Source organism: Ambystoma mexicanum, chromosome 8 (genome assembly GCF_040938575.1).
Source record: "Ambystoma mexicanum isolate Mex_15411 chromosome 8, UKY_AmexF1_1, whole genome shotgun sequence".
NCBI classification, from domain to species: domain Eukaryota; kingdom Metazoa; phylum Chordata; class Amphibia; order Caudata; family Ambystomatidae; genus Ambystoma; species Ambystoma mexicanum.
The window spans coordinates 1,127,852,871-1,127,873,723 of record NC_090929.1 but is presented as its reverse complement, the minus strand read 5'-3'; the positions used below and the strand labels follow the sequence as shown (position 1 = coordinate 1,127,873,723).

Below are 20,853 nucleotides of genomic sequence, written 5' to 3'. Positions count from 1 at the left end.
CTCTTAAGGTTCGTTCCCTACCCCCGGATATTCCATGTTCCAATCTTTAAGTTCATGTTCCCCATTAAAGTCTCCAGGTTACATTTGCGACTCTCCCCTGATCTTGTAGCACCCTCCCTCCTCCCAGCTCCCTCTGCTATTACCCCTTTCACTCTGTGCTCGATACTCCCATCCCCGGGTCCTCTTCTCGGTCACATCCCCCTCCCTTTCTAACACCTCTGTTATCGCCCTCCCCAAACCCCCTTTTCCCCTGACTCCTATCTCCCACCCCTCCCCCAATTTCCCACAAATCCCCCTACCTTGCACCTTCCCCCATCAACTACCCCTTCATATCCCCCCAGTTCCCTTTCCCCTTCCCTTCCCTTTCCTGAAACCTCCAGTCTCATAATCCACCCCGCTCCTTTGCGTGGACTATCACCCCCATCCCTCCCCTCTCAACCAAACCTCCACATCATTTATTTTCTTTTCACTTCTGCTGAGAATCTCCGCCTTCTTTGCACTATTGTCCCATCGCCAACATATCCTATCATGACTTCTTTTCCGCTCCTGCCTCTCTCAGCCGTGAGTGATGTGGCTTTGTTTTCCAGCCAAGTCCATACTTCCTGTGGTGATGTAAAAAAACAGGCCTTTCCATCAGCTATAACCTTAAGTTTGCTGGGAAGAACATCATGTACCTAATGCTAGGCCTCGCAAGCGTCGTCTCACCGCATCATAAGTCTGTCTCTACTTCTGAACTTCTAATGTAAAATCTGGAAAAATGGGCAGTTTGACATTCTCCAACTCGTATTGGCCAACCTTTTGTGATTCCTGCAGAATTGTATCTCTGTCTCGGAAATTCAGGATCTTGGCCACTATTACCCTTGAATTTCCTCCCGGCGGGGGAGCTTTGCCCGGCTCCCTGTCTGCACGTTCCACGTAAAAAGTTTGCAGAGCCCTTTCATCCCCAGGGTTTTCAGGATAAGGTTCTCCACAAAGATCTCCACACTAGGGCCTTACTCACTCTCTGGGACTCCCACTATTCGAATGTTGCAACGTCGGGAATGTCCCTCTGTGTCCTCTGCCTTCACTTCAAGCATTCTCGTCGTCCCTACAGGCCCGCAACCTAGTTCTTAAGATGCTGCAGGTTGTCCTCCACAGTGCCCACCCTTTGCTCCACTTCTGTGACTTTTGCATACTTTCCGTTGGTCTGCTCTAACCAGTGCCATGTCTACCCCACTTCCTTGATAATACCTTGAAGGGATGTTCTTGAGGCCTGTATGGCCTCCATCAATGCTTCCAATGTCACTCCTCCAGAGGCAGTCGGAGGGGGTGTTGGGGGAGATCTCCTCAGGTTCAGGCTCCCCTCCTTCGCCTCGCTGTGGCCTACTTCTGGGGTCTGCATACTTGTCTATCTTTTGTTGACTATTCCCCATAGCAACCACTGACATTTTATTCTGGAGCTCCTTAAACCGTCTAGCAGTGTTCTTTGGCCACTTCACTTTTGGGGTTTTGCGTTGCTCCCTTTGTCCTTGCTTTTTCCCCATGGTTTACTTCACTTCCCGTGCAGCTCTTATCTCAGGAACCTTAAATTGCCTTATTGATGATTTCTCTGCCCTCACAGTATATCCTCAACCTGCTCAATGAAGGCATAAATGAGTGGCACAGGTGCCCAGGCAACCTTTGTGTCCTTGCCTCGCCCCCTGCTAATGCTTTGGTCTCTTACTCAATGTATTTATTGTCAGAGCAGGTGGGTGTCTTCCCTGAGCCGAGTGCAGTAATGCCAAGGGGGACAATCCTCTTCCCCTGGTCTTTCCAATCCTACAATTGAGGTGATCAGTCGTTCATATGATGTAGCCTCGTCTCTGGCACAGCTAGGCCACTTTACTGAGGAAGCGCAAATACCATTCTCAGTATCACTGGGTCGAGGGAGAGTGGGTGCGGATCACCCTGCAATGAGCTTATTTGTTGATACCACTGTATCTGTGAGTGGCTTTTCTGCCCAGCTCACTTAACTAATTATCTTCCCCTTATGATCTTTACATGCACCCCCAAACCCTCCTTGTGTTCTTTTTTCCTCTCTCTTTACTGACCACCACTCCCTTGATTTCCAGCGCTCCCTTTCCCAGGCATGTACCTTCTCGGGGGGCCCCTCCTAGTGGTCTGCCGTGGTGTTCTACCTTGGGCTCTGTGTACCCCCGACATGCAGGGTTCCATCCCATCGTTACACCGTGGCTGCGCCACCTGAACAAACAGCACTCCTTGGTGAGAGCGTCCCTGCCCGGTTTCCAGTCTGCTTTGGATTCTGTGCTGCGGCTTGCTTTATTGCTGCAACGGCCCCGGGGCTCAGGATTCGTAAAGCACATTCAGTCTGTACCACCTCAATTACGGTTTGTGCCAGGGCCGCTCTCTCCTGGCAGAGGCTTTGCATCCCTCAGCAAGTCTCTCGCTGTCCTTACGGCTGCCAAAGTAGTTGCGTCGTGCCTCCTCTGCTGCTCAGGAGGTGCAGCACCTGCAAGGCTTGGATTCTTTTCCCTTCCCACGGTTCGCAAGCTGTTTGAGAGATGTGTCACTTTGTTTACCGCTGTTGCATTTCTGTCTTTCGCCCGTGTCGAGAGCCGGTCGCCAGTCTCTCCACTTCCCTCACTTTCCTTCTTCTCCTCCGATCGTTACTATGCTCCTTTCACCATCCTTGACGATTGCTTCTGCTTCCACTATGACTGCGATCCGGGCCAGGGACTGCTTATTGCACCGTTGTCAATGCAGCCTTCCTCCCAGGCACCGGCTCTACGTTTTCAGTGAGCCCTGGCGCCCATCCTACTTTTTCGGCTCCTTCTTCCTCAGTTTGCGCCTATCAGTTACACCCTGCCACGTCCTCAGGATGTGCCTTCCGTAGTTACCAGACAGGTGAAGCTCCTCAGATCCTGTGTCTCAGTCAAAATAGGTAGGATTTAATCAGAATATCCATGAGTGGAACAGGAGCTCCGGCATGCTATGGGTTCATGCCTCGGCAGTTAGCCACCCCTCCATGTTTTTTTTTCTTGAGCACTTTATTGGACTTGGAACCTTTCTTAAGTAACTTGCGGCTAAATTTGTTCTTTTGGAAAGGTAACATCCTATAACCATCATAGGGCTGGAATTTGGATAGGATGAAATCACTGAGGTCAACAGTATACAGACCTGGCTGACAAAATCACCATCAAGAATAATCTTAAATCGGGCAGAGAGTTGCAGAGAATCAAAAACTCAGCAGGAGCGTAGACGCAAATCAATCTGGTGATTGCTGTAGACAGATGGCTAATACCAAGATTGCGCTTTGATTGGTTTATCATCAATGGCACAATATCATGGTCATCTGGACCCCACGCTAATCAGTTGCCCGTTTTGTGCAATCATCTCTGGAAGCTCTTTTGACGTGCTATTCGTTTGCCAATTATATTTATATCCAAGCCGAAATCTATTCGATTCCCGATATTTACGAATTTTCATTTAAGACCACGCCGACCTGCATTCATATGTCTTCTTTGGATAAACACACATCTTGCCACGTTTCATCGTTTTAAAAAGAGCACGGTGGAGGAGATGCCAAACCTGGAGAGAGAATTTTCCAGACTCCTAAGGCAAGAGCATATTGTTAGATTGTACATGATCCACGATTTATTGTTATTGTCCTCACTTTTCATAGGTTGTCGCTTAATCAATTGTTGGGTCTAGACTTGAGGTTTTAACTAATTGATTTAGAGTCATTTTTATTTTAGTTTCACAGCACTTTATTACTCATGCTAACCACAGCAGTTTTTAGTATTGGATATCTTTTATTCCAGACTACAGTAAACAATAAAGTTATTTTTATCTAATATTTTTTATAAGGGATATTGTTTTTATGTATTTGCTTTTGTGAATAAATATCTGAAATAAACTAATTTACGAGCAGGTGCTGGCTGGTCTTATGGGTTAGCAGACTAGTATAATCCAATTTGATAGCTTGATGGCTTGTTGTGGCCAAGTCAAACTCTGTGTAAATTACCTGGGATCATGATGGTTGGAGTGTTGGGATCATAGCACGGAACATGTATAGTTCAGCAGCTCCGTTCTGCACACCCTTTAGCTTCCTCGTTAATCCAACTGGAGGTCAGGTTTTATGGATGACTTAGTGAAGAGTCAGCAAAAATAGACCAAATATGTTAAGTAGTTGACTTTCGTTTTTTTTAACAAAACAGTCGAGGTGCACAACTGAAATCTATGGCAGCATAGATTGTCTGAAAGCTCTTTGATATTTGGTAGGTAAGACTCAGCTCAGTGAAGGACCAAATGCACTTAAGTTTGAGCTCCCCATCCCAGCATCTGATCCTTGAGATGTACATCTGCAATGCGTGAAAAGGGTGCAGTCAACTGCGTACTCATTACTTATTTCATAGAGCAGGAATTGGTCATCTGCACAGAATTCCAATATTCTGGACCAAAACTTTACCTTATCCTTACTTCTGCATGACCCTAGGTGTTATGAGATGCTGATCCTTCTTTTGGGACGCAGAATAATCTGATTGCCTTTTCTTTTCCAGGACTTGAAACCCAGCAACATTGTTGTGAAGTCAGACTGCACGCTTAAGATATTGGACTTTGGACTGGCTAGAACTGCAGGGACCAGCTTTATGATGACACCGTACGTGGTAACACGTTACTACCGTGCTCCAGAGGTCATCCTTGGCATGGGATACAAAGAGAATGGTGAGGGACAGGGACCGTAAGGCTGTGTGAGGTTTCTATAGGTTTCGACTTCGGGGACAAGCCTTCCTCGACCTCTGAAAAGTAGTGGGACCCAGAGCAGGAGAACAAAGGCAATAATGTCTGTTTGGTAGTTATGTTAATAGTTTTTTATAATGCGCTGCATCATCACTGTTGTAGTCTTAGAACCCTTCTGCTTTTCGGGTAGTTGGATTATTTTGCCCCTGCCAGGGTTTATATTATGTATTATTGGACACATCCCTTGCGAGGAGAAACAGTGAATGAATAGGCAGGGGCTCACAGGACCTTATGGCCACAGTATGGTGAGGTTCTAGGGGCGGGGGCTCTGCCAGTGCTTCGAGATTTTGAGCGTGTAATGCAGAATGTAAATGGAGCTTATTGTGTGTGGGAATTGGGGTCACTGGACTCTGCAACAGTGATGGTGGGTACAGAGCTGATTGTGATTCATTAATGGAGTCAAGCAGAGTATTGAGTAATGGAGGAGAGGAGTCTAATTTGGAGATAAACTTTCTGTGGCTGTTTGTATGAAAGAGAACCAAATTTACAGAGCGTGAGGGTGCCCGGTAGTCAATGGGCCTTACACCCCAAAGAGTTGGGTGGGGCTTGCGGTAAACCTTCCAAGGGTTTGCAAGTGATAATTGACATTATATCGCCTTTTCAGGGAGAGTGGCACTCCTCACTTCGTTTATCCATAGCACCCAGATTGCACTGCTACCCCAAGAAGCCCTCTGCATCACGTTCAAGGATGTCCTTACACGCCATACTTGTCTTTAGTGCCAGGAGCCTCCCTGTATTGTCTAAGTGAAATGCCCATGCCTTTTTCACAGTATCCCCCATTATCAGATTTGGCTTTTCTCCCCCACCCCCCACAAACCACTCAAACACCCTTTCCTCAGTCAACAGCGTTTCTCCTTTTTCTAAATGCTTTTACATGTTATTGCCCAATTTTATGTTGGTTAATTAATGAGGTTAGTGTTTCTTATCCTCTGTAGTTTTTTATTTTTTTGTCCCTTACAAAGGTTTTGTATTTGGTAGGTTTGGGGCATGCCTCTTAAGGATACCCTCTGCCATACTATCATTCCCAATATATTTCTTCCTTCTTCTGAAGCCCCTCTTAATCCGCTGCCATCTAATGTACTTGGGTAGAACTTGCAGAGTGTGTATTGTCAGTTAATATCGGAATGTGTGGCAAATGTCTGAATATGCAGCAAATCTGGCTTTGTGACATGCACTGAACTATGATGCGTCTATGACTCTGCACAATGTATTTTCTCTAGTCTGCTTTCTGTCTTCACTCCCTTTCTACTTATGCTTTTCCTTCCTTTGCTAGTGGACCTCTGGTCTGTGGGTTGCATAATGGGAGAAATGGTTTGCCACAAAATCCTCTTTCCTGGAAGGGACTGTATCCTTAGGCTGCGGCAGGTCTGGAAAACACAAGTGAACCACCACATCTGTCTGATAAACAGCAGTTTTAACCACATTGCAGCTCTCTTCTGGCCTGGATGTTGTCACACATGAAGGTAAATGTGTCCACTGGGGCACAGGTGTTCCTAAGATGGGAGCTGGATAGTGTCTCTTGTACAACCTCAAAACTCCTTCACCAATTAAGCAGATGGTTCAGTCTATGCTGACGTCCCTTCCTGTATATTCTAAAGTACAGTTTGTTCTCGCTCCATCTCATTTGACAGGACATTTAGTATCTTTTTAGAATGCTGTGTCATCTTTCCTGACATCTTCTAGCACCTTCAATCCTGAAAGTCAACCAGTCATCACCAAGGAATATAGCTGAAAGTCCAGCCTGTATTGAAAGGCCACTGTTCCTCTGCATTTTGTGAGCAGCCGAGGTTGTCTGAGGCCCCAAGGCAGATATGAGACTGAGAATTTTAAAGGATGATTCTGGTCCCTCTTTGTGTTGACTTTGATGGGGCAGGAGTGAGTGTAGAATTCCAAGAGTAGGCACGGTGAGGCGTCTGTTTCGGAGGCTGCCTGTGTGGAAGGCAGTACTGTTCTAGCTTCTGCAACACCGGTGGATTTCATGGTTGTGTGCAGGTTGGATTCCAACCATTCCTTTCTAACATGATGGAGAAGGCACTGTTCAAATAAAATGGGTAGATGTTAAAGTGAATACGCATCAGATCATTAGCTTTCAAACTGTAGGCAAAAGCTGGTGATGCTGTTTTATTATCTAACTCTGGTCTGATTCCTCCTTACTTTTTTTTTTGTGAAAAATGAGTCTGTGACACAACAGACGCACTATGCCCCATTGCGCCAGGAGCTAGGTGGGAGGGCGGGGGTGTAATAGTTGAACCTTTCTGCCATTAACTGGCCCTCAGTGTATGTCTTAACTGATCCCTCTTCTGTTCTGTGCGAGATGAAATTCTTAGTAGGTAGGTGATAATTCAGTGTTCTTTGTCCTTCACTAGGTGTATCCCTTTTCAGTCTTTCTTCAGGGTGGTGTTTCTGCCACTTGGCCAATGGTTTGCTTTTTCAGTGTGAATCTTTTTATTCATTCAGATGCTGTACATAGTCCTGCCTTGTAGTGGTTGACTGCTAATTTCGCGTAGGCCTCAATCATGTGCGTATCTCTAGTGAGACACACCCAAAACCTTTATTAGTGCTCCGAAATGCCTCCCCTATTGGCACCATCTTCACAGGGTAGAGTAGCATAAAACGTTTTAAGACCAATAGCTAGAAAACTGGCCCATTAGGGAATGTTTGGCAGTCAGTGTATTTTTAACGTTTTTTTTCTGTAGTTCTCTCAGTATTAATACATGGAAAAAACATGCTTTCTTTTTTGTTGAGGTGATACTAGGTACTCTGTTTATAGACTGTATAAGTGTGCGACCTTTGTCTATCAATGCAACATGACCAAGCCTAGTATAAGTCTTATGGACGATTAAAGATCCCAATCCATAGTCTTTGGTTATAGAGTACTTGGAATTAAGTGGGAAAGCATCCTTCAAATATTTAAGGATCCATAGTCTTCAGTTGACTAAAGCTAAGAAAATGCTCTAAATGGTGTAGGTGGGTAGAGTATCTGTGTCCAGCATGTTACCCTACAATTTCCAAGTAAAAAGATTTGGTACCCGTTTTCACTGGTTTTCTGTTGGGGACATTTTTCCCTTTTCTGCTTTGTATGATTTTTCCTAGTCCTCAGAGTGGGACAGTAGATGAAGTCTATCGAAACTACACTATACCCAAGCTTCTTCAAAATCACGCTTTGAGCAAAGGACATCAAAAGGGAACAATTACTTATCGAGTTCACCCTTGCTCAATTGTCATTATCAGGCCAAGCTCCATGATATTTGTTAGGGAAGAGTTTCCTCAGACCCCCCACATTCCCCCACCAACTCCCTCTTGTAAGGTGTGTGGGAACACTTATACTAAGGGAATACAATGCATCTGTCCGCCAACGCTAATCCAAGCTCTCTGTTGGGTAGCTTTACAGAGCAGTCTGCCTTCAGTCAGAGGAGGGGAGAAGGTTTGGTTGGTAGGTACAGCGAGGGCCAATAGATCAGACAAGAGGGCACTAAACAGTATGAAAAAATATATACTTTCTTTTTAGAGTGTTGCACAGTAAATAATAAAAAAAGGGTTGAATAAGTACCATAAATGTATACGCTAGAAACTGTTTATGTATAAACAGTAAAGGTTTTTTTGAACATTGTTTAGGTCTTAAAGACTCTTGCCACTCCTAAAGGTAATATAATGCCTATCCCTAATGGCAAACCCTATACATACTAATTCTCGAAGGGAAGAAGAAAAGGGATTTCATTCACAGGTTTGAGAATCCTCTTGCCAGTATAAGTTAGAACACTGTTCCACATAACCTCCAACACAGACTAAAATAGATAAACCCCACAGGTGAATCCTACACAGACTGAGTGAAAGGGTTAAACAACTAGAAACAAGGCCCAGAAGCACACCCACAAATCATGAGGTTCGATGCACAATACCTAGTCTGACTAAGTGAGAGTTCACTCCTAGAAACGTAATTGCAACATTTGTAACATTGAGTCCAATGTAATCCTATGGGAAAGGAGTAAGCTGCAGTGATGTACATTACATTCTCTTATAAATCACTGGTACCTTTTTAAAGTTACATATTTTGGAAGAAAATTCCAGGGACCCAAGAAAATATCAGTCTAGTTGAGTACTTGTTAGAGTTGCTTTAGTTGAGTTTAAACGTTTCCAAATGTGTGTCCATTATAATCAACGGGACAAATGCCACAGGCAAACCATGCTTATTAGGATAAAAGAAGTACCAGATCTACTGCACAACCCACTGAAGACCCAAAAGGGGACACCCTTAAGGAGCTCAAGGTACAAGAACCAGTCTGCCGGGGAAAGATGGATGGAGAACAGAATTTCGACCAATGCAAGTCAGTGATAATATGGCCGGGGGGGGGGCTTGAAAACCCCACTTCTCCTGCACTTGGGAGACCCCAAATGAAGACTTGAAGGTATATACTACAACCTGGTGACAAGCACATGGAATGCCATAATTTAGCCCAGGAATGGTAGGAAAACCCAGTAAGTGTGGGGGTTGCTCAAAAGTCTGGAGAAGAGCTTAGGTACCATGTACTTGAACCTTCAGCCAACCACGACGCAGACAACCGAAAGGAAGATTAACCCATTTACTCAGGAGGACAAGCCACCAAGTAGAAGCAACATCTGTGATTGAGAAGACACTGGGAGAACAGAGGAACTAGACAGAAGTCTTTAGGTCTGCGCAAGGGTACAGGCGGGAGATGCCGGCCCGCAAATAATACTGCCATGATGTGAGCAACAGTTGGAGATAACACATGACGTCTTGAGAGTTAACTTGGGTGGAGTAATTGCAAACCACCACTTCAGGCTAGCAACACTACCCAACTCAAGGTGCTTGTTCCAGGAGTATTTGGCAGGGAGGCAGCAGTACTGAAGTGTCTGGGACAACGTCTAACGAGCACAGCCAGTCCAACTAGCTTGGAGCGATTACAGAGGAGGGGACATGGATGCATAGCGTAAAGGGCACAGGACCCCACAACTATGGTCAGAAAAAAAGATCCTTATGAGAAAGCCCATCTTTAGCAGCACTCTTCAAAGAGTGCAGCTAAGAAACAGGAAAGACTCTGGACTCCCAGGGATAACCTGTTCACTCAGTGGTTGTCCCAAGTAAGCCAACCAATCTTACAGCAAGCAGGCACACATTCAGACCTATCTTAAAACCTCCCCCAGACAACCACTACTGGGTGTGTATTGGGGCTGTCTGGAAGCTGAACCCCGGCTAACTCAGTTCAAACCACTCTAGAAGACAGCATGTCTCTGCTCAGAGTGAGCCTGATCAGCACAAAAGCCATTTTAGGTCTACCTCGAGGCACAAGAGGGGTCAAGAGAACCTGAAAAATTGAGTTCTGTCCTAGCGCAACTATTCATAAGCGATGGCTGAAGCAGTTGATAGTTAATCCATAGAAAAGCTAAACCAAATTTAAGCATATATGTCTGAGTCTTAAAGTAGCTTGGGGTCCATAAATGGGTAACTCTTCCTATCATGAGCATATCGATTTGCATTATAACACTCAGACTGGTTTTGTTTAGAATGAAAAACCCAAAGAGTATTACATGGGTCGTATTGGTGGTAAGGATTCTCTGTGTGGACATCTGTATCACTGCTTGGTGTTGGGATTTCTGTGCATTAATATCTGCTGACCCTCACTTATTTGTTCTTCAGTGAAGTCCTCAATGCTTTCTTTAAACATCCAGAAGTGTTTTCTTCAGGCCCAGGTGCTGAATTGTAGTTTTCAGTTTTTGAGGCCTCAAGCTTTGAAGTATAGTAAGGTGGCATTCCTTCAAGCAAGAATGCTGGCCTATACATTGCACTTAGGGCTTTGTTTTAAAAGAAGACAACTCATAGTTGGACCCTGCATTAGACAAGACTGCAAGGATTTGTCCTATGGATTTATCTGGGATTACAAGCTCGGATGTTTCCTGTACTTGAAGTGACTTCTTACAATTATCGGTTTGCTTTTGCCAAGGGTAATCAGCACTTGTATCAGTGTTGGCCGACAAGCATTCCACCCATTCAGTAAATTACGTTTGCCTACCCTAAATGTACCATCTGCACCTCTTTAACTGAAGTAAGAAAAGTAAAATTACTTCAATTTCTACTGGGTACAGCAATCAAGAATTCAGCCTTTTGCAATAGGAATACGATTATGATGCAATATAAGTGTTAGCACACATAATTGTTTGTTTTCTCCAAATTAAATAATGGGTCTCCACTCTAGATCACCCTTCTCTTGACCTTGTTGGAAAGCTACCATGTCTGTGACTTATTTCCAGCATCCGATTATTTTTTCCATCCTCTCGTTCATTCAGGGACTCAAGTGCAGTACAAACAGAACATTGAAAGTATTTGAAAGGTTTAAAATGAGTTGGGCATTTTTTTCTTAATTTTATGCAAACTACAGGGCCATTGCTTGGAGTACTGAAACAGAAAGGACTCATCACTTAATGTTTCTAAATCAATATTTTGAAACTCCCAAGATCCTTGGCACCAGAAACTCAACCCTCTATTACCGTTTCTTTTTTAGTGTTTCCCCTGAACACTGGCCCTATGTGTTCTGTTCTTTTTCATGGGATGCTTATTTTACCTCCTAGGTTTGCTGAATCTTTATATATAAAGATTTTTTTAAGTGAAAAACATTCTTTTCTCCTTTTATTTTACCTCTGAAGTGTCACTCATTTAACCCTATTGCTCCATTATTACATTTTTTTAAATAACATATTTTATTGATGGTTTTTGAACATTCATACAACATACCAACTGTTTCCCCCACCCTCCCTCTCCCTTTGCCGGGTCGATCATCGATCTGTTCGTCTCTTGTCACTCTGTACATCACCTTTCCAGTAATATGTTCTTTGCCATGTCCATGTTGTGCTCCTGCGCTTCCCGCTCTCCCACCCCTCTGACCGATCTCAGGTCACACGTTCTTCCACTTTCCCCAGCCATTATTACATTTTTGAACTCATCGCACCAATTTTTAAGGCATTCCAGCATAACGTTACCAAGTACTTTTGACCATGCATCCAGCAAATAAACTAGTCGGTAATATCAAAAACCTGAAGGCGTCTCCCTAGCTAGTCCCTGGGGATCTGTCATCCAGGTGACCAGGACACGGCCATCGCTATTGGATCCAGTTTCTGGGGGTGGACCAGTGAGAGAGGATCACCTGGTTGGGCGATCCTTGGGAGAGTGGGAGTGGGACACAGACAGGTTAGACTCAGTATCCCCCTTCTTTCAATATATTTTCCCCATCCTAACATGTAGGACATTCGAAAACACTGCCCGCTCCCACCCTTTCCGACACGAACAATTTTGCACAACACAAAAGACAACAGACTAACACCAGAGGCGTTTAACTGACATGTCCCAATACAAGGGTCAGGCAAAGTCAGACAATTGACCAGAATCACACACACCTGACGGCCCTTTCCCTTCCCCACAGGGATAAAAGGTGGAGCACAATAGCACAGTGCGAGCAAGCCAGACCGCACAACATGAGAGCTAACTCAGCACGGCAGTTCAAGAGGAGGAGAAAGACGGCGCATACCGAGAGGATGACATGGTGAGATGGAACCTTGCCCTTTCCGATCAAGGCCTGTGAAACCTCCGGAGAAGGAATAGTAAAATCACAAAGAATAGCCAGCATGTGTTGCAGCAGATGTCAACAGTACACAAGACCCTCCTCTGCTGATAACCAAGCCAGGGAGAGAGCTTGTCTCTGTGCGACCGACGATCACTTGAAAGAGAAAGAAAGCCAAGCAGTTCATCACAGCCAGTGAGTTGAGGGGAGAATTGATAGGAAACCAAACTGTGTTAAACGAAAAGTAGCAAGCAGCTAATTGAAATGTGAAAGCATAAAGAGCTATTGATGCTATGAGGGGGGAAACCCAGCAACAGAGGAATCCGTCACCACGTGGGTGCTTACTCGGGAAACTCTGGGCGATTACCCGATTGTTCAAACTGCCATAACCAGAAGGCCTTGGGGAAAAGGCAAAAAGGGGGTCAAAGCGGTCCTACAAAGGTCTTGTAAAATCTTCTGCACAGTTGAAAGTCTTTGACCGGCAGATGATTGTGAAGTTAACGGAAGTGAATCCTGCATCGTAAGAATTGGGGAAGTGAATCCTGCATCATAAGAATTGAATGAGAAAGGTACGATTGATAAGGTTGGCAAGAGTGAACCCGGTGGAGGGATACTGACAAAAAGGGGCAAAGCCTGAAGTCCCTATGAACAGTGTGTTGACAGGAGTGAATCAGATGGAGGGATGTCCACAGTGAACTGTTTAGCAAAGGTTGGACAGAGTGAACCCAGCAGAGGGATGCAGACAAAAAGGGGCAAAGCCTGAAGGACTGTTTAAAAAGACATTAAGATTTGTAAATGCAAGACAAGCCTTTGTGACCCTAAAGAGAGAGGCTGACATCTGAGAGGGGTCTGAGCCCGGAAGAGGGAGATCCAGGGGTGAAAAGTCATCATCCAAAGCCCATTTTGGAAAGGAACTTTTTGTTTGTTTTGTTGAATATCAGGCCCTCGAAGGCAAGAGACATTTGTTGAAAAGAGACTTAACCATGGAAGATCCTGATAGCTGGTACGGAACTGTGGGCTTGTGCTGGGAACGCTGGAGTGTGTGCTGTGCTCAGTGGATCCTCCTTGTCCCGTGCTCTAAACGTGGGAAAGGAAGAATCTTGGCACATCACATACGGACGTATTATTCGTGAACACTTCTTTCTTTACTGTAACCCCTATCCCACACTGTTTCTGTAATGCGTTGTAAGGATTTGGGAATGTTTTTTTAATTTTTTTATTCTATGCCTTCTATTTCGACAAGACACCACAAGGACTGCCTTATTTTTCATTTGATAGTCGAAGCTTGCTCCCATCTTAGATTTGGGTTTAGTTAAGCATTTTCCACCATGCATTTACAGTTTAATAAACACCCTTGAACTGTGATCACCTGTGTCTATCTTTACTATGGCCACCATGAGTTCCCTACAGTAGTAAGCAGGCTTGCATCCAGCAAGTCAGGTGCAGGAGCTATTGTTTTAGGTTTCAATAAGCCGTGATTAGAGCATTCCCCTTGATCGCTGACTTTAATGGGAGCCCTCTTTCAGCTCACCCCACAAGTCACAACGATTACGTTTCCCCATCTTTCGCCTATGTACAGGACTTGTCGCAAAAGCCGTACCAGCGAGAGTAGGTAAAAGGCCAATTGGACTCCGAGGTTCATCCTCCTCCAAAAAAACGTCAGTGTGTTCTTTTATTGACTGAAGATATTTTAAAGAGCCTTTTTTACTTTGGCCCAGCAATATGTTTATCTTTTTCACATTCCTGGATTTCTTTTTCTTTTTAACGGGACACCCCTGAAAGGGTACGAATGCCCCCCGCAAACTCCTCCACCCCCCCAGAACTCCCCCCCCCCCCCCCAAGTCTCGTCAGGTCGATAAACCGACCTGACCAGGCTAGATCCAGAGGTGACCAATTCACAATCCATGGGACAATTAACCAATTGAGTATGCAAAGCAGGAAAATCAATTAATGTCGGAGTGGACTGAACTGTTGACCCTAATAATACAGGATTTGCCTTGAAAGGGGAAGTTTGACAAGCAGTAGTTAAAACTGGACCGTCTGCTGAGTTGAACCACAGCGGGTTTCTGTACAGTTACCCCAGGAGACACAAGAGGCCATAACAAAATCTTCAATAAAGCTAAACTTAGCATAGAAATCTTTTAAAGCTGCACGAAGCTCGTACAAGATCTGATCATGTCCTCCGTCCATAGTCTCTAAGATCCTTGACAGAACTGGAAAAGAAAAAGCATCAATTACGGGGACTGTTGCTTATAGATCGAATGAGCCTCATTTATGTCATAGAAGAAGTACATAGAAGAAGTCAGGCCTGGTTGGTTAAAAAAGATTTGCGCTTGTACTTCATTTGGGGAGCATTGTTGTCTGACCAGTGGACTCTCCCCCTGTGCTGCAAAAAAGGTGTTCGAATGACATTGGGTTTATATAACTGAACCACATCCATATCTACCCCTGGAGTGCTAGTGCAAGATTGTGTCAATCGGGTACCCAGGGATAAGCTGTCCCTTTTGGCCAGCTCATAATAAACCACTGGTGCTAATATTGAAACTTCAGATACAAAATTACAATCTGCGCAGTTAAACAAATCATCCGGATCGACATGGGCCAGAGAGCAAGTGCCCTCATGTCATCTCTCCTCCACGGAGTTCCATCCCAACAGTACTGTGCCAACTCCTCCTCTGCCCACCCTACCGTTCCATAACCGTGCTTCCATAGTCAGCGTATCGAGCTGTGATACTCCCCGCTCAACTAAGGCGGTCTTGCTCGCTCGGTTCGGGTAGCCCAACGCAAGCGTAGCAAGGAATGTACCAGGCTCATTGCACGCTTCATACAGTCCACCAACTGCTCTAGCTCTGATCCCATAATGCTTTTCCCGCTGCGTAGAGAGTAAACCATAGGATAGTAGTCCCTCATAGCACACAGTACAGCACTAAGGCAAACAAATATGGAGACAATCACAGTACTGTCAGAGTCCAAACAGAGGCAGCCGAAAGAGGGCGGAATTATGAGCAGCCAATTGTTAGCCAACGGAACCATCCACAAGAACATGAGAACACACTGTGCACTCCGTGTTAGGTAGGGTCCTTAAGGACCGTCTCTGAGATTAGTGAACAGTGAAGATGGACTCCAGACTCCAAGCAAATGAACCACATCACTGCTCACTGCTTTCACGAGAATACACTGCACACACAGGCATTTTACAAACAAAAGAAAAGTTTTTATCTTCAAGCTGCAATATCTTAATGTCACTTATTCTTGGAAAACGAACACTTCTACAATTCTTCTGGATTCACAACAATGTTTTTGTCATGATGGTTTCAACCACAGTACATCAAATACAGCAGCACCCTTGCCATTTTTTCCTTCCCAATCTTTTTCCACAATACAGTACTTCAATGTCTTCTTCCTGTTTCACTAACCTGCCAGGACTACCACTAACAATCCCTTTCCTTATATACTCGCCTTCCAGGACAAAAACTCCTAACAGTATTACAAGTAGTCTATGGTAAGGCTTTGTTCACACTATTAGAAAAGTTCTTGACTTTCAACATCATGATTCACAGTTTCTTCTTTGAGGACACAATACCCATTGGTGCTGTTTGTTCCACTGATTTATTTGTCAAAGACAATGCAGGTTATATTCCTCTCTTGCTTGATACTTCTTACAAGGAACAATCAAAATATAGTCATAGGCGCCCCTCTGCGAGATCGAACACGGACCATTGACCTGTTCCTTGGGAAGGTACCCACTCGAGAGTCCGCAGCCACACTTTAGCTCACTGTACCTTTCACAAATGGGAAATAACCATTTGCATATCCGTATTTGTCCCGCCCAAATGGCCAGTCCAGCACTAAAATGCTATGGAAATTCCCTTTTGAACAAGAGTACCAACAGCAACCCCATGCACGTGGTTCAGCCTTTTTGGGCATCATCCGTTTGGTGGAGTTGTGCCTCTCTGAGTACAGTGAGCAAGGGGTGCACGTCTGGATGACCCTGGGAAACTAAGGGTGACTAGACCTAAGGCCCTTGAAATAATCATAATGGCTAATGTGGGCGCCCATGACAAAATTTTGATTTCTTTCTTACAACAAACGTTTGTCTCCTGCCACTCTTTATTTCTTAACTCGACATCCAACAGCTGTTGACAATGTCTCTTTCACATTTGCCTTTCCTTGGCTTAGACAGTGTTTGCTGGTGTAAGACTCAACTATTGCCTCTTTCTCACTCTAGGAATAATAGTTAGAATTTCTCTGCAATATTGTTCTTTTGTTATTTTGCCGATGTGGGCTGTAGGTCTTCTGAAATATCCCCCCCCCTTTACTTGGGCAGTGTAGGTCTTTATCTTGTTTCAATATTGCCCTCTTTTTATCTTGGCAATAGCAATTGTAGCATTTCCTAAGTTCTTGCTTTCCTTTAAAGTGAGTATATTGCCCATGTAACCTCCTTTCATTAGTTTGGTATTCACAACATTGTTCAGCGGGCAGCGTTCGACTATGTAGCGTTCCGGGGTTCCCTATCGTAAGCCAAATCACTGGCTTCGCTACACACGTCCTCTCGAACCGCTGGCACTGCTTCTCGTCCGCTCGAACCACTGGCAATGCTTCTGTGCTTTGCTGAATGTCTGACAGCTTCAATCGCATTCCAGCTACCCACGCTGCTTGTGAAAGGAGCCTGCCTTGTTCCTCCTGCGTTCCGGTGCTCGCCAGCCACTGGGACCAGGTACCATATAAAAGAGCGTCTCTCTCTCACAGGACAGCTTGTCGGTTTACTGCTTCCCGCTGCACGACCTCTGCAGTTCAGGTTTTCTACACCAATGACCCTCTCAGAACCGAACTCTGCATCAAAGATAGAGGCGGCTCCGGTGTCTTCATTCCTCTGCTTCTGCAACTGCGGCCAGAAACTCCTACTACTGCTCATCTTTTTTTCTAATGGCCTGCACCTGAGGAGGCTTTATTTATTCAAATGTCCTGCTCAGGTATGGGATTTTAGAACTACTAGACTGCACATGGCAGTTTTGGCCCTCTGAGTCCCTCTTCCTTCTCCCAGTACTTAGGCCATTGTAGACCCTGAAGTCCCCAATGTTCTAGTTACTTTTTACATCACAAATACAGCCTTCAACTTTAAGTCACTCTGTGTATTAAACACACCTTTAGGGAAGGATTTTAAATTGGCTAATGATTGGTTTCGACTTAAGGGGAAATTACATTTATCAGAAGTTAAGGTGTTAATACTCTGATTCCCGCGCTGATCACAATAGTTTTTGTTACTAACACGGTGGGTCGTTTTGAGAAGGGGGAAGCCTTACTCTATCTGCAAGCCATTCAATATTCTGACATCAGGAAAAGCTCCCCCTCTGAAGAAGATAAATACTGTGCCTCTCCTAGCAGAGCCTTCCTATTCCCTTGGGGCCTTTCTCCTCCCGGTGATCCTCCTGGCAAATACCACCCCCAGGGTTAGGATCAGGTAGCGGCTGCCTTCCACTGAAACCCGGGAGGAGACTTTAGGCAGGATTTGTGTGAGGACTCTGCATGATTCAGCGTGCAGTGTCTCCAAGAGGCTATTCGAGCGTGCATAGTCCAGTGAGCTCTTGAACAGTTCGTCATACAAAACAGTCTGTGTATGTTTCCAAGGCGTGGGGTTGAGTTGTCTGACAATATCAAAGGTGGGTTAAATTTGGCATGCATTGAATTAGCATCCACTACTTTTCATCTTTTCATTTTGAATAATACCACAAAATTATGTACCCTGCCAATGAATGTCACAAAATGCACAGCATTTGAATCTTTTTTTTTTTATTTTATTTTTTTAAAAAAAAGGTTTTTATTATTTTTTAAACAAACAATACAAACCAAACTGGCAGCGTTATTTGCAACAAAACACATGAACATCAATTTAGTCAAGACCACTGCTCCCCCAATCCCTCCCCCCTCAAGAGCTTTTTTGTTCTCATTCCGTATCTGCTGCGTGTGGCAGGGTATCACCTTCTTCTGAGACTGCAGAATCCGTTATTGTTTCAAACAGTCCTGCTATTTATACTCTCCATGCTAGTAGGGTACTCACTTCTTCTTCCCCTCACTTGCTACATGCCTCCTGCCATACCACCGTTTCAGCCTCCGCCCATTTTTGCAAATCCCGCCACCATACCTCCACCCGTGGCTTATGGCACTGCTTCCATCCCATGGCAATCCTTCGTTTTGCAAGCACATATGCCAAGTCCTTCAATTTCCCAACATGTTTAAGTTTCCGTGGTCTGGGAAACCCTCCCAACAGGCAGGCCCAGGCCGTATCTATAGTGAGCGTGACCCCTTTGTCCGCTAGTTTTTGCGCCACTTCTCCCCAGAAACTCTCAATCACTGGGCAAGACCGAAATATGTGTGTCATATCAGCATCTTCCTTATCGCATTTTGGGCACGCTTGTCGTCCCGCATTTACAAACTTCGATATTCTCATCGGGGTCATGTAAGCTCTGTGCGTTATGTACAACTGTATTTGTTGCAATCTGGCATTTCTGGACACCTTCTTGTGGTATCCCATAGCACGCTCCCACATCCCATCTTCCATCTGTGCTCCCATCTCTGTTTCCCAATCCAGCCTCAAATGCGTCAATTCCTTCCCAACCCGGGTCATCACCATCTCATACAATCTAGAGATCTCCTGCCCTCCTTCTGATATGTCATATATTGTCCCCATAGTGGCATCTGGCTCCTCCGCCAATACAGTCTCAGGCCAGATTTTACGAATATTCTGCACCAGCCTTAGATACGTGACATACTGGCCCCTATGCAAGCCCGCCTCTTCCCCTAGTCCTTCAAAATCCTTAATGGCCCCCTCTTGCCAGACATCCCCCAATGTAACCAGCCCGACCGACTCCCAATAGGTCCTGATTATCATCCTTAGTTGTTTGTCTTCCCCTGCCAAGGCCACCAGCGGCACCTGCGGGGAACACGGGTACAGGTCCTCCATCATTCGACATACTCTACGCCACATCTTCCACCCAAGCAACATCATACCCGGGCGCTCCTTCATTCCTGACCTAGGCAACCAAATAATTTCCTTCAGGTAAAACGGAGTGCAGTCCTATCCAAACAGCCTAAATTTGGGAGTTACCTCATCAGAGAGCCATTTGACCACATATTGCAACTGGCCAGCTACATAATAGGCCTCAAAATTGGGCGGCTTAATACCCCCTTTTTCATAAGAATTCTGCAACTTCCATAGCGCCACTCTATTCCGAGTGCCATGCCATAGGAAGTTTCTGCACATACTATTCAGCTTGGCAAAAAACTTCTTGGGTATCATGTATGGAATATTGCTGAACAAATGTCAGAGCCTAGGTAGGACCACCAATTTGAACATCGCCCCCCGTCCTATCATCGCCAACGGCAACTTCACTCAAAACTTCATACTTATAGGGATTTTTCCCACAGCTACCTCGGTGTTATGCAAATGTTCCTTCTCTACCGTGTGATACACATCTATTCCGAGGTAGCGGAAGGAGCCACCCGCCCATGGTATCGACAACACTGGCAACCGCTCCGGAGGGGTTCCTCTGTAGCTACCCAATGGGAACATGCTCGATTTTTGGGGGTTCACCGCTATGCCTGACAGTTCTGCATACCTTTCCATTACCTCCAGAATATATTGAAGAATTTCCTCCGGATATTTTAGATATAATAGCAAATCGTCAGCATACAGGGATATTAGGTGTTTCTCTCCCCCTACCTCAATGCCTATCATGTCATATTGTTGTCGAAGGTACACTGCCAGGGGCTCCAGGGCCAGAATATATAACATCGGGGACCAGGGGTACCCTTGTCTGGTGCCTCTGCTAAGTTGCCACCTCTCGGATATCACCGCTCCTGTACGTACTCTAGCCAGCGGCTCACTGTACAGCAACTTCGCCCACCTAACATAGCCCGGCCCCATCCCGTATTCCCTCAGGGCCTCCAGCAACCACGGCCACCTCACTGAGTCGAAAGCTTTGACTGCATCTAGGGACACAACTGCCATTTCACCCTCGCTCTTGCTCCCCCCTTCAATCACCCGGTGGAGTCGCCTATGGTTGTGGGTTATATTTCTGTTGGGGGCATAACCTGTCTGGTCCGGATGTATCATAACTCTACGCAACCTATTGGCCAGGACGGCCGTCAGTATCTTGCCGTCCTGGTTCAGCATTGACAAGGGCCTATAGGAGCCGCAGCTATGCCCTGGTTTGTTGGGCTTAGGGAGCGGTATTATTATCGCTTCTCTAAGCGATTCCGGCAGCCGGCCCACCTCAAACGATTCATTGAGCATTTCTAGCATGGGGGGGGGGCGAAGTACCTCCTCTCTATATGCTTTATAAAATTTGCTAGGGAGTCCGTCCGCACCCGGGGTCTTACTGGTGGGCAGCTGCTTCACCACCTCCTCCAATTCCTCTAAAGTAATCGGTGCATCCAGCTCCTCCCTTTCTTCGGCACTAATCTTAGGTAATCCCATATCTCTTAAAGTTTCTCTTATCTCCTC

At 45.3% G+C, this 20,853-nt stretch overlaps 1 protein-coding gene across 7 annotated transcripts in view; it reads left to right on the top strand.

Moving 5' to 3' along the window:
* Positions 1-20,853, top strand: part of MAPK8 (mitogen-activated protein kinase 8) — a 956,840-nt gene that overhangs the window by 652,214 nt on the left and 283,773 nt on the right. For 6 of the 7 annotated variants that reach the window (XM_069611178.1, XM_069611180.1, XM_069611174.1 and 3 more), the window contains exon 7: positions 4,539-4,704. In XM_069611178.1, the coding sequence (XP_069467279.1) occupies positions 4,539-4,704 (166 nt within the window). Of the gene's footprint in view, positions 1-4,538; positions 4,705-6,052; positions 6,125-20,853 lie in introns of all 7 variants that reach the window. The other variant, XM_069611175.1, reaches the window with a different exon arrangement.